The sequence below is a fragment of the Eurypyga helias genome, unplaced genomic scaffold (genome assembly GCF_000690775.1).
Source record: "Eurypyga helias isolate BGI_N326 unplaced genomic scaffold, ASM69077v1 scaffold29349, whole genome shotgun sequence".
In the NCBI taxonomy this organism is placed as follows: Eukaryota; Metazoa; Chordata; class Aves; order Eurypygiformes; family Eurypygidae; genus Eurypyga; species Eurypyga helias.
Genome location: NW_010274431.1, coordinates 48,617 through 62,900, shown reverse-complemented (window position 1 = coordinate 62,900; position 14,284 = coordinate 48,617). Strand labels below are relative to the sequence as shown.

General features: G+C 41.2%; 1 protein-coding gene across 1 annotated transcript in view; it reads right to left on the bottom strand.

Moving 5' to 3' along the window:
• The window catches only part of ITPR1 (inositol 1,4,5-trisphosphate receptor, type 1), a 162,150-nt gene that overhangs the window by 112,947 nt on the left and 34,919 nt on the right, over positions 1-14,284 (bottom strand). The window contains 8 exon segments of the mRNA XM_010159814.1: positions 2,845-2,889; positions 4,282-4,377; positions 5,758-5,904; positions 5,988-6,071; positions 6,531-6,629; positions 7,868-8,026; positions 9,621-9,707; positions 13,463-13,578. Of these exon segments, the coding sequence (XP_010158116.1) occupies positions 2,845-2,889; positions 4,282-4,377; positions 5,758-5,904; positions 5,988-6,071; positions 6,531-6,629; positions 7,868-8,026; positions 9,621-9,707; positions 13,463-13,578 (833 nt within the window).

The window sequence follows — 14,284 nt, the reverse complement described above, 5'->3', positions numbered from 1 at the left end:
GCTCCAAGTACCCGTTAAGACAGCTGGGCTTTAGGACACCAGTAAAACAGATGAGTAGCTGCTCTTGCCAACCATTTCTTCACTTTCCCTGGTATTAATAACTTCTGAGTGTTTCTGGATCACAAACACAATAGATCCTGAACAACAGAGGTTATGTCTTGCAGACAGTGCCAGAAGAGAATCAAAATCCCCCAGCCATACCCCCCACAACACACTGGGAACTCTGATGAGTTTCAGATGATCCACAGCTGCTAAGATCTCACCCCTGTACTAGCTCTTAAATAAATGTATTCAACATATTGCAATTATCAGTCTAACAAAGTAATTATATCTGCTGCAAATATAAAACCCAGCAATACTGTGTAGCAACAATCTTGCTGGGAAATAATCAACTTCAGCAGCAAAAATGGGACTCACATCTATCAATCCCAGACAAGTGAAACACAAAGCTAATCAAGAAGTCAGATGTCTTGCTGTTCACACTTCAGGTTATGATGCACTCAAACACAATGATAAGCTATGAAGGGCATGGCATCAGAAGCACCTTTACTTCCGATAATTACCAGCCTCCTTTAATAAAGATACTACATCAACTCAGTAAAAACCTGGATTTTCAGATTAAAGAACGAGAAGGTGGGGAAAAAAAAAATGAAGATAAACTAGGGAAAAGGAATGAAAACCTTCCCTAAACCTTTCCTAGGGAACTACCAGTTATGAGTCAATAAAAAAGTTGCTGTCTGACAACACAGGAGCCAGCTGTCCACATATAAACACCTAAATCCTAGACATTCTTTTCAAAGAGACCAAGAAACCAAATTTATCAGCTTCTCTGTGATCTTGGCACCAGTGGAAGGTAGGCACTTGAAGTAGTCAGCACTCAAGACTTAAGTACCTGTCTTTCAAAGTCCTGGTGTAAGACATTGCAATCCTTAAACATATGGAAAGGATACTCTGTCTTTAGCACATTTGTAGTCAATGAACTTGGCTACAAAGCAGTGACATTTAAAGTCTGATTTTGCACATGAGAACAGACAGTTAGCTGTACGGAACAGAACCACACATTGGGAGTGTGCCTTCAAGAGAAGGAGCAACTATACACTGAACAGAGTCCATCTGGAGGCTTTACACCAGGAGAAATTCACTCTCTTGGAATGAATTCTCTGAGTTTCAGCTGTCTCCATCCTCACAGTAAAGCAGCTGCTCTGTATCCACAATTTGTACTTCAGCAGACAACTGGTCAGTTACTGAAACTGTGACAAAGCTGAAAGTGAGCAGTAAATGAGGCAGTAGGATATGGGGCAATTTAAGGAGAACCGAAACTTCAATCCCGAAGTTGGGAGACTCATTTAACACTGCAAAGGTACTAGCTGGCATCTCGCTCACACCCATTTAAACCCCATTTCTGTGCAGTTCACTGAAGAATACGGAGAGAACAAAAAACAGAGCTGAGCAAAGAAACCTGCTCACAGTTGGGTAAAGGTGAAGTTTCAAGCTGGATAAAGCAGCCTATGCCCCCCTGTCAGCATCGATGGTAAGTGATGCAGTAGGTGTCAGAACAACGCAGTCCCCCTGGTCCTGGTCTTTACGGTCTGGTTTTGCCACCTAGTGGCAGGGACCGCAGGGAAGGACACCCAGCCCTGTCGCCAGCCCAGCATCCTTGCTGCACTGCTCACGAGGCACTAACAAAGCACCGGGAGGACGGCTGTCTACAGAGAAGACCTTGACCATTATTAACTTTCCAACACAATAAGACAATCAAATAGTTCTATGTTGGATGCCTCCCTTCTCCAATAGATGTGTGGGGGTTGTTTTGTTGTTAATTTTCTAATTTTTCCAGTATGTTTACTGAAATCAAGCTGCAAGATGATCAGTGATTGCTGCCAGATACCACCAAGGACTGATCAGGATAACAGCTCAATATCTGGGGGCAAGGGTTAGCCTCTTAATAGCCATGCTATAATAACAAATCCTTTGAGGAGGAGAACTCCACCTTACAGCATTTCAAAGCATCACAGTGCATCCATCCCCTTTTAAAAGTTAGAGGAGTATTTCTTTTTCATATCCAAATGGAGCAAATCTTCCGTAATACAGGACGACCAAGAAAGCCGCATAAGCCTACAACGAAATCCAACTAAAAAAATGTAATCCACAATGAGGAGTGCTGTTCCAGTTTCATGTGTTTTCAGCTACTGATGCAATGCTGTTTCCCTCTGACACCTAAGAGAAGCTTCGATTAATACAAAGCATCAGCACACTCCATCTTTGACACCACAACATGAACTGAAAACACACAGACTTGCTTTCATTGGAAAAATCAGTAGAATGGCACTGAAATCATTCTCACCCTGCCACATTTGTTCTCTAGACCCTTTTTCCTGGCTTTCCTGTGACAAGCTAAAACAAGAAAGGGAATTAGTTTCTTAAACAAGGAGATGAGACACCTGACTGGCACAACACTGTGTGAACATCCCAGTAGGGACACTTGACATCCCACGTCACCCTGAGCAACTTGCTTTTCAGACCTATTCAAGAGAGTGCTTCAAGGAGGCAAAAAGTTTAAAAAATAGGAAGACAGAAAAAGAGATGCTACAAAGAGGGGAGGCGAGGGGGTCCAGGTAACATGTAAATTTAGTATCAAGTACTTTGCTCTTCACTGAAGCCTAACCCAGTTTTCAACACCCACTCCCCTGGATAGGGCTTAAAAGCCTTCAGGTCATTCTCAGTTCTTTAATTTCGTCACTAGCAGCAAAGCCTGGACCATCTATGCACCCGTCAGGTAAATACCTGGGCCTGTGTCAAGCCCTCCTCAATTAGGGGCAAGATCATACTCTTGCCTATACTTACTGAGGATTGACACTCCAGGTCATCTTCCTCATAGTCAGGGTTTACCTGATGAAACAGAATCACAGGCACGTCAACACTCTAGAGCTGGAAGTGGGAAACAACCGCAGTGCGGTCTGAACTTACTGTGTAAAATGCACACTCTAAGGCTACAGCACTACCAGGCATGCAGAACAAACACACTGTGCAAACCCATTCATTTCTAGTCGGGCATCTGTTGTCTGTGAATTAAGCAGTTCAGTAATCTGCAAACATGCAGAGATTTCTCTTGCTCAGGATAATCAGTAAAGGAGCAAGAGGGGTAGACAGTTACCAAATTTCTGGTTTTGTTTTTCTTTTTTTAAAAATCCCAAGTGGAATTTCCAACTGGAAATTACTGGCTTGGCAGAAACTTTTCTGAACAAACACTACTCTAACCACGGATCACGTGAGCAGTCTCCTCTGATATATTTTTGCAGGACATAAGGCCACGTTTTTGTTATAGCTGATTAGCAAACCCAAGATTTACTGGAAAAGCTCAAAACTGATCACTAGTGAAAAGGATTTGCAAGTGTGCATGTGACAACAGGCTGTGGTTTTCCCAATCTGCTTATTAGAAGAATATAAAATGGGATATTTCATCTGGACTTTTCCTACTGAAGCTTTCAGGTCAATAGCATGGGCTGGGACACCCCTTCTGCCCTGCTAGGCACTCTTACATCCAGGACGGCTTTTACTTACAAAGGTTTGTGCATTGGCATGTTGATATATCCATGCTTTAAAGTAAATAGTAGTTTTAATAAATGTTTACAAGTGTTAAGCGGAAAAAGTAATGTAATTATAACCCTCAGACTTCTTTTTTTTTTAAACTTTTTTTAATAAAATGCCTTGAAATCTTATTTCAGTGAGGAAAAGATATTCCACTGTGGTGAGACAAAACCACTTATTTTGTGCTTGGACAGCTAAGTCTTATGTATCTGCAGTTCTTACAAGACTGGTCTGAAGTTAAACAGCATTTTCATTTTACTCAGTTCTACAATTACACTAGGAAATCAGTGATTCAAAGGAAACTAACAACAGTTGAATTGATTTTCCCAAAAGGTTCTCAGCCATTTACAATTTATTAATCTATTAATAAATCCATCTTGATTCTACTCCTCACATGACAGGATACTATTTTGTGTCTATTATTTGCAGGAGAAGAGCTATTGCCTCTAGAATTTGTACAAAAAGTGAAATAAGCTCAAGACTACCCCTGTACCATAATATTCTTTTGAGTTTCTCATCTTGTTTTATATGCTTAGCCATCTACTTTTGTATTAATGGTAAGGACCCAAACACCACTCTCCTCCCCTCCCCTGTGTCTATTTTTAGAGCAGGAAATGAGAGATTTTCAGAAGGTGTAAGAGGAAGGAAACACTGGGAAGGAAAGGCAGTTCCTAAGCAAGCCCCAACACTTACCTCTGCTGCTAGATAGTGTCCAGTAGCAAGGTGTTTGAACCTGAAAAGGCTATTCCAGTACCCCGCACCACCACGACAAGGATCATGCTGCACCACCTACAAGGAAAGGGAACCACATTTACACTGTATGTCAGTGACCCCCCTTTCCAACACAGCACTGACTGTACAGGTAAGAGGACACAGAATGAGGGGCTCCAGAGAAGATGAAATGACCTTTCATATGTGGACACCACAAGTACAGTAAATACTTTGAGCAGACTGCAAGTAGTTCACCTCAACAATTTACAGACGTCACTGTCAAATGACAAGATCTGTCACTAAACACACCTGGTACTCCACTGGAGTCTGGTGAGAGAGGGCAGTAAGACTATGGCACAAGTTGCCAGAGCAGTAATTAAGTAAGGTGCTCTAAATGTGTGTGTGTTGCTAGGTCTTCAAACAAACTTCCTATAGAAATGCAACAAGTCCTTGACTTCTTTGATACAACTAATTTTTGACCTTCTGAAAGTGGGTGAGGGAAGATGGAAATGCTTCAAATGCAGTGGTGGTGTACAAAGGAATTTGAAGACTCTTGTATTTACTTTCTAACTCCTCCCTGGGCAAGCACAGCCTCCAACAACAGTTGATCTGATGCTCCATATCAGCTTCTCTGCGGGTACAACCACTTCGTTCGGGAAAATTCAGCATAGCTGAGCTGTGCCTTTTGAGAAAGAACTACCTTACCTCTGCCTCGCATTTACCAATGATAACTGCGTAAAGATGGACAGTTACCACAGCAGCTGCTGACGTACTGTGACATGTCAAAAGTAGTATTATTTCTAGGCAGGCTTTCAAATGCAAAGCAGGTACTTCTAGAAAAAGAATATGAAAAACACCTATCCACCCGTCACAATCAATTTTATGATTCTCACCAACAGTTCACATGGCAAACATGTAAAACCATAAACCAACTGTAATCACACCAGAGTGAGGCTATTTTAAGAAGCAAGTGATGGCCAAGGTGTTCACCACACTATTTAAAAGTCAAGTAAAGAAAAAAAAAAAAACAAAACACAAAAGGTCCAGCTGAACAATGCACAAAGACTAGCAAAAGGTTGCAGTCTCCTATGAAATGAAGATGTGCATAATCACACTACTCCACACCAAAAATAGAGTGTTCAGTACACTCAGCAGGGGAGCTCAAATTATTAGCTAACATTAAACTTTAGTGACTGGTAAGAAAATGACTTCATGGATGCTTCTGTCCTCTTTCTCTGAATTGTCAAGAACCTGAATTTGAGGGCTATCTGCTGCAGCATGAGATCAGAACTCCACTTTGATTTTGCACAGAAAGCACAGTAATTAAAGGAATTTTATGATTGAACTTCAAATACCTAGAAGACATTTACCTATAAAAAGAAATCCAGGTACGCTGTTTTTTAACAGAAACAGTAGTTGTTACTACGAAGCCACCCCCACCAGGGTTACAATTCTTACCTCTACTTCCCACAGAGCTTTTGAACTGGTTGCAGATGTGGCCGACTGTCTCCCCGTCGTTCTCAGGAAGACATGCTGCTTCTTCCTGTGCTCATCGCAAGTCAGGAACTTCTCCTGTTCTGCATGAAACAGCCTCACCACATCCCCCTGTCAAAGCCCAGACAGCACGGTGAATACAGGCACTACCCATCAGCAAACAAGTTAGGAGCAAGTTGGGTCCTGAGTCTCACCCCTTTGAGGATATCATCTTTGTTATCACTCCATTTCATGAAGAGGACTATTTTCCAGCTTGTGTTGCAGTTCACGGAGTTGACCTAAAAGGAGAACTAAAACCATTAGTCCCATTGTCTTCTGCCTGCACAAGATACTGCCTCACCTTTTAGACTATTTTCAACAGAATACTGCAGTCCTGTTGCATTACTCCAGGTAAGTAAAGCCCTTCCTGCATTTACTCCAGAATGAGTAACCACAGAGCTGACTTGCTACGAAGTCACTTCCTACACATCACTGTGCCTCAACTTCTGGTTCTTTAAAGAAAAAGTTTATTTCTTGCCAGTCAAGCAAAAGAGATCAAACTCAAACTTCTGTCCAGTGCCAGATATATGAAAAGTCTGGTAGCTATATTAAGTTGCTGATTAACAAGATAACCACAATGCTACAGGTACCTACCAGCTAACTGATAGCCAGATTCTCATAAAACAGAACTCCTAGCAGCTTTGCTGAAACGACCAGAGGTTTGTACAGTTGCTCCAGCTGTGTCGGTCTGCCCTTACCTCATTGCATCCCGGATTATCGACAAGCTGATGACTACTGGCGTGGAGAGGCTGCCCAGCATTGACAGGATTCAGGACTACTTTGTCTCCAATGACAACCTGTAGAAAAGTGCAGCATCAGACAGAAACTTGCAACATGAGGAAGCTTTTTCTTTCTTTTTTTAATGGGAGTGATGGGAGGAAAACACATTCTTGCAGTTTGGAGAGATGCCAGTCTGAGTATAAAAACCAGGATCCTGTTTGCTTCAGAATTTAGCTCATCGTACTCCGTCATTCAGGCAGAAAAAACTTCATACTACCAGGCTCAGAGGCTTGCAGAAGAAACACAGACTGCAATTCAGGTAACCTATCTGCTGTTTTCCATGCAGTTGTTTCATTGGTTAACATTTAACAGAATTCCTATAGCAAAAAGGTCAGCCAGAAATCGTCCTCCACCAAGACACATGTACATTTGTAAAATTAGATTTCTTGACCAGACTGGCATATGACTCAAGATAAATGCACTTTTTTAAGGACAGTAAAGGTCCTGTTCTTCTCCTCTTCCAGGGCAAAGTCCTTAAACTAAAAACCAAAAAGCCTTTTTTGTATTGGAAAGATCTGTTCTTAGTGATAAAGTGTCTAAGAATCAGTGCGATTTAAAAGAGCTTAATGGCCACTGAGACTGTGCTACCCTGTGCATGTCTGCAGAAAAGGAAGAGTCACAGGGAAGTGTATGGGGTTACTCTACAGGGTACATTATTCCCATTTCAAAAAGGCCACTTTGTTTAGGTGCCAAATATATACCTGGACTATACCACCGAGCACATTGAAGCTTATTACCTCATAGTTTTAGGCAGATAATATACCCAGATGACTCAGATTTGTAAAAGAAGAGATTAAGAGATTAAAACAGTAATGCATCTATTACAGAACCAATTATTTTCCAGATTTCCCATTAACAGGAACATTTAACCTCATCAGCACCTCACTCCTTGTATAAAAAAAAAAAAGATGAATTTTGATTTCAAACTGACAACAATAGTGATGCAAACTCCTTGTTCCACATCTACTGAAGGAACTCAACATTTCCTACCATTTTGAATTAGACAGGAATTTTGAAAAGCTAGCATAATTAGGTCCCTTATTCCCTCCAATGTTAAAACATTCCACGTTTCCAAAATACAAGTTACCATAGTGATTTTCCTCCCCCTCATGACAGCATAGGAAAAAGGTTGTTCCTGCAACATCACGCACCAGAAGATCTGTGCGTTTCATGAATTGCAAGGCAGGCCTCCCGGCAGAAGCTTTCCCAAGCTGCACACCAAGGAACACCTGAAGATACTCCTCTCGGCACTTACACTGTCTCCAATGGAACGCAGTTTGTAGAAGGGCTGTATGTAGAACCAGGAACCTTCATTTCCAGCTTCATCCAAGGTCACCCTCATAGCATTCTTCTCTAGTAGAGCTGGAAGCCTCTTATTTACTGTTAAGTATTTGTTACTTTTTAAGTGAAGTAGCTAGAATAAGAATTAGAGTTCAGTTCTAAGAATGCTCATTTTTCCTCCCCTCAACAAGTAGCGTGTGCATAAGATAACCACAGCATTATACAGAAATTAAAAATCAAACTACATAAATATGTCGATGAACTCAGGCACAACTTCACTTACACTTGGTTCAGCATATACACAGTCCTACAGAACAAAACATCTTCAGCTAATCCAACGGTCCCAGCAAATGACGAACACCTAGAAATGCTCATCACCTGACAACAGCCTAATTACAAACCCAGGATCAAGTTGTAAAACTCTAAGGACAAAGTGGTTTTCCCTGATAAGAAGGGGGTGGTGAGAAGTAAAGCTGCTCTTTGCTCTGTCTGATTTAACAGAAAATGTCACTGCTGCTTTGAAGACTCTCCTAAAACACCTCCCATCCTTCAGCACTCCGCTGCGTGCCACCTCGCAGACTGCACACCACGAATATGTAAGCTGCAACAGGTCACATTCAGCTCCTGATGTACCCAGCTCCAACTGCTGTCACGTTCCCAGTAAATTTAGCAGACAGGTACTTTTGTATAGAAAGCGCTTTTTCATGCCTTCTGACTACCATAAGTAGTGGTTACTCTCGGAACATTTAGGATTTAGGGGAAAATATGGGCAAAAAATTATCACTGCTCTTAATAGCTTTGATGTTTGCAGTCCAATCAAAAAGAGATACTATTATTTTATTTCATCATTAGAAAGTAGATTCCTGCTCCTGCAAACACATAGTCCAAAAGTGCACTTAATTCAATCAAGTCAAGGACTTCCCTGCCTTTCCTCCATCAGGTTGCTTCAAATCCTGGAATTGCTTTAAAGGGCAGCCAAGCAATTTCTCCTAGCAACAAGCAAGCTGCGTCTGCCTGTGCTCCTAGCCACCCCCTCTGTTGGCTGGTATTATATTAGCACAATAAGATGAAAGCCATTCGTAGACGAGTTTCTTAATCTAAGACTCAAAACGCTCAGATAACTATCCTGAATCTGAAATGCTGACACTATCTAGTGCAATCAGGTCTGCTTTGGCTCCAGGGTGAACCTGCACCTGCTGCATATTATATTCCCCAATTATTAAAGACTTGTCTCTCTTTAATTATGCAATTATTGCACTTCCCATTCTTATTGGGTTCGATGTTTTCCCTCCCCCCTGCATTTCCTGGGACCTAGCATATCCTTTGCTTCGATGGACTGCAATTACTTATATGGCTTGATTTCCCTTCTCTGTGTCAGTTTACTGTTTGATGTGTCAACAGTTGATTGAGGCACCATATTTGGCACTGTACAGTGCCTGTGCCAGCTTCCAAATGGCCAGCTCTAATGAAGGCTCTAAGAAGTACTTCTGAAGACAGCATTCATATGGTGACCTCAAAAAACCCCAAACCACAATAAGCTGACAATAAAAGAAGACTCCATAATAGCCATGCGCCTGGTCCTTGCTTCACAGGATCCCACTTCAGGATGCTGTCATACTCTGCAAAGCTGCAGACTCTTGTCCATGAATTCCAGAAAAGCAAAGTCACACTGAGCAGGGGAGTTTAAGCAAAATCCTATGCTGCTTGCAAAGATGTTGACAGCCTACCTGGATAACATTGCCATACTGGATGACTGTTCCCAGCAGCTTTCTGTTCTCAGTTTCATTCTGTTTCTTTTCCAAATCTGCTGCATGCTGAAATTAAAGGATAACAACTTAATTGCTGACTGTTTTATAAAAACTGTGGCCAAGCACTTGAGGTTCTTTAGAAGTATTTCATAGAATTGGAGAAACAGCGAGCACCTGAAACAGTGCAATTTCCTTCTTCAAACTCTCAAATGCATCACATCCAATTCCCTTTTTTAGTTGTTTAGGAAAATAAACACGCACCATCTAAGCAATCTGTAGTTTGGGAAGAATTTGACAACATTTTGGACTAAAACATGAGATGCAAAACTCAGACAAGATCGAAGACAAGCCATGAGAAGACACCACCACACCCGTGGAGGGAAGGTGCAAAGAGGGATGGGTAACAACTCAAGCCAGGAAGGCTGTATTACTTCCTACTGACTTCTGTATGAACTGAAAGAAAAGAAGCTCCATTTTGGATCTTTATTTTACGTGGCAAATAAGGCCTCAACTTTTCCACAGCCTGTCTTTTTATGAAGACACTAACTGTCTTCACCATGCAGCAGGATTATTTAGGAGATATTTACAAATGCCCACTGTAGCTCTAAATACACGAGCTCCCAACTTCCCAGCACCAGAGAGTTCATAATTCATGAGGCTGAAGGATAGTCTGTGGTACGACATAGACCGGCTGTGAAAATACAGCTGGGCATTTCTGTATCACACCAATGTAGTGATGAAAGGGAAAGGCTTTGCAAAATTGAATGATCATTGGGATATAATGTTTTATTTAATAGCTTAATTTATAACTGTCTCTTGCACTTTGGTTTGTTTTAAAAGAAGTGAGCTATCTTGCCCAGGCTGTTTTTAAGGCATTTCATTTGGTAAAGAAGTTCTCTCTAACTTTCCATGAAAGACAATATTTTCACTTAAAGTATGGTTTGGGTTGGAAGGGGCCTTAATGATCATCCAGTTCCAACCCCCCTGCCATGGGCAGGGACACCTTCCACTAGACTAGGCTGCTCAAATCCCCCTCCAGCCTGGCCTTAAAGACATCCAGGGATGGGGCATCCACAGCTTCTCTGGGCAACCTGTCCCAGTGCTTCACCACCCTCTCCAGGAAGAATTTCTTCCTGATACCTAATCTAACCCTCCCCACTTTCAATTTAAACCCGTTACCCCTCGTCCTGTCACTACAAGCCCTTGTAAGAAGTCCCCCCCCCAGCTTTCTTGTCAGCCCCCTTCAAGTACTGGAAGATGCTGTAAGATCTTCCCAGAGCCTTCTCTTCTCCAGGCTGAACAATGTTTATGTTTTGGTTCTCAGGTCTCAAGGACAACAGTGGGTCCAGTTTTCTCCCGGAGAAGAAAGTGCCCACAGTTCCTAAATGTAGTAAGGTAAAGTAATAATAACACCAGCTACTGCAAAGGAAGAGCTATCTGTATACTACGATAAAATTTCAGCATCTTCAGCTTATACAACATGTACTATTTTTTAGAAGTTGTGCTGGAGAACCTGAAATACAGCTGCTCATTCAGATTCAAAAATATACTCAGAAATACAATGCACCATAATTTTCTCTTTATTACTGTAATACAACTTTTTTTGCTTGATTTCAAAGTATTCTGTCAAGAAAGGATTTCTTCAAGACACTACAGCCCTCTCAACTATCAATGGCAATCACAGATGGGACTTCTCTGCCAGCACTGGATTGGTTGCCATATTATTATAAATAAAGAAAATCGTGTATTCCGTGAAAATATGATTAAGGCTTTGGATGCATTTCAACAGCTGAAAATCGACAGTCATTCAAGAAGAAAGCATCACTTTCTCTGGCCACTAGATGTCAGCTTTTCAACCAGCTCTGATTCCTGGTACCAAAGAAAGACAAGTGTCCCAGATTTTAAATCCCTTAAATGGCATTAACTTAAAATAACCTGACCTCAGCATTGAGCACTCCACAGCAGACAATAAATTCCACAAGCAGACAAACAGAAGCCAAAAAAGGCAAGTGATGATGAATACATCTTGCATCACCAATTTCATTTGAAATTATAGGCACTGATTAAAAAAACAATCTAATCACAAGCAGAGCTAACAATTGTATGCACGTGTTTCAGGGCACAGCCCTCCAACACACATCACGCAAAACACGCAGGGGTTTTTAGTGAACTCCATGAACCAACGAATGGAAAACATGACACATGTACCCATGTGATTGGCAAAAAAATTAGTTTTGACATACGAGTGATGTACATTGGACCAAATTATTTTAAAGGCATGCATCAGCCCCAGGTCACTGAAGACCTGATTTGGCACATGCTGACTTAAAGGCTAATCCTTTACATAAAGTGATGCATATTAAATAATCTCCAATAATACTATAAAGTACTCAAATCCTTTCTCTAAATCAAGCAAGTAGTACATGTATGGTGGTACATTCCTGTACAAACATCACTCAGCTGGGACTAAACACTGCAAAAATCTAATCCTGAATTTCCACAGGGAAACCAATGCAAACCAGCAATGTGTCAGATGAATAGGAACGGGTCCCAGACACTTGAACCAGCATGTGCTGAGGAAAGCGAAGACAACTTTAAATGACACTGTAACCCAGGGCAATCGCACAGTATTTTTCTTCTATATGGCACAGTATTTACACCACACTTTCTTCTTAAGATCCAGGAACTCACACACATAACCTGCAGGTATAAGCTCACCCCTTCCCTTATGCATCAGGAAAACCAAACACAGGATCCCTCGTCACTTAAAGCTTGCTGGCATGGTCAACTTCTCTTTTCACCATTAAAGGGGCTGGAGAAATGTGGCACCAGTGAGGGATCTTTATGCTACAGCCAGTACCAAAATAGCTTTCTCCTTGCCAAGTTAATACTTCTAGGTTTATAAAATTATGTTTTCAGAAGCAAAAATGAGTCAAACACTCAGCCTTTGTGAAATTCAGGAGCAAGGCAGCCATATGGCAATCAGCAAATGACACTCTCCTACAGGGCCATTTTGTATTTCAGTCTACAATGAGCTTAATATAGGCTTAAAGAAACTAAAAATATTTAGAATTGTAATTTTGACATGAAGTACTCCAGCTATGTAATTTTAACACAAACATGGAGTTTATTTAACTCTAAAGTCAACAGATGGTATTTAAGTTAAGCTGGCTTTCTTTACATAGGAACTCTAAAAACAGCAATCAATTGCCGTACTGGGTTTTCAACCACTGAATGTCAACATTTTACCCAGAAAATATTAAATACTGCAAGCTAATAAGGAAGGAGAGGCTGTCTGGCCTTACAATTACTCATAATTACCCATCAACCTTTACATGCATCAACAGCAGCTACGTTTCAGGAATCCCAACAGATTTATCAGACCTGTAGCTCAGATGGCATCTACCAGCACAGCTAATGCCCGTAACTTCCCACATCAAGGTGCAATGCCTGAGCATCCTCTACTCCGTGAAGTTGTTTGAAGGGTCCCATTTTTACGCTGTCAGCACCCAAAATGCCCATGCTGAACACTACTACAGGTTAGCACAGGTCAACAACAAAAGCTTAAATGGCTACCCCAACTCTAACCCAGTATCACATATACTGGGACACACAGATCTCGACCAGCATGCTGTCATAAATGAGAGGATGTTTAAAGCGTGACATCTCGCTGAGTGTCTCAAAACAAGTCTTGTATACTCATTCTATATACTTTCTTGGTGTCTCTGGGTTAAAGGTGTCAAGTTGATTGGAAATACGTATTTCAAACAGTATGGAAGCGAGTGTTAATGCTCAACAGCAGCCTAAACGTGAATACTTACGTGCAGTTTATTGAGTAGCACGGCATCTGTTGTGCTGTTGGCTCCTGGCTTTGCTGCCTTCCAGAACTGCTTTTGAGCAGAGTACCGGTTCATGGGACATAGTTTGAACAGGCAATCTATAAAAACAGATGAAATAAACAGAGAGATTGCTTCAACCATTCCTAATTATCTCGATTTTTGCTGCTGAGATTGTCCAAATATTCCAGTGGCAAGGAAAGGTTTATAAACACATTCCAAAAAGCTCTTGATCAGACAAATGCTATTTTGAGCAACCGGAACGTTGCCCCATGAATGATAAAAATTAACTGTTGCTGCCAAACATCTGATGCAAGACCAGAAAATTTATGACTTGTCCCAGTCAAAAAAGCTACCATACTAAAATGGTAACACGTTTCAATGCTTTCCCAGGCAAACAGATCCATTTTACATACTTGTAACTTCCTGTTTTTCTACTGTAGCAGGTACACTACTTCATACAATTACTGTTAGTTTGTGGGTTTTTGGTTTGGTGTTTGGGTTTTCTTGTTCATTTGTTTGTTTGTTCAGTTTTTAAAACAAACAGTTCTACTGTGAGGGAAAATGAGGCCCAAAGATTTGGTGAAATTCACCTAAAAGTAGCAGCACCATAAAATACTCCCGAACAATAGCACAATACAAGCACAGACATTCAAAATTTAGTTCCAGGCAACAATAAACCTCTCGGGGTGTCAGGTTCTTTACCCAGTCCATCAACACCATTTATTTAAGATTGTGCCTGGCAAAAGCCAGGAATTACAGCTCATTAGTCTTATTTAAAATACGTTTTTATATTAAAGAGATGCT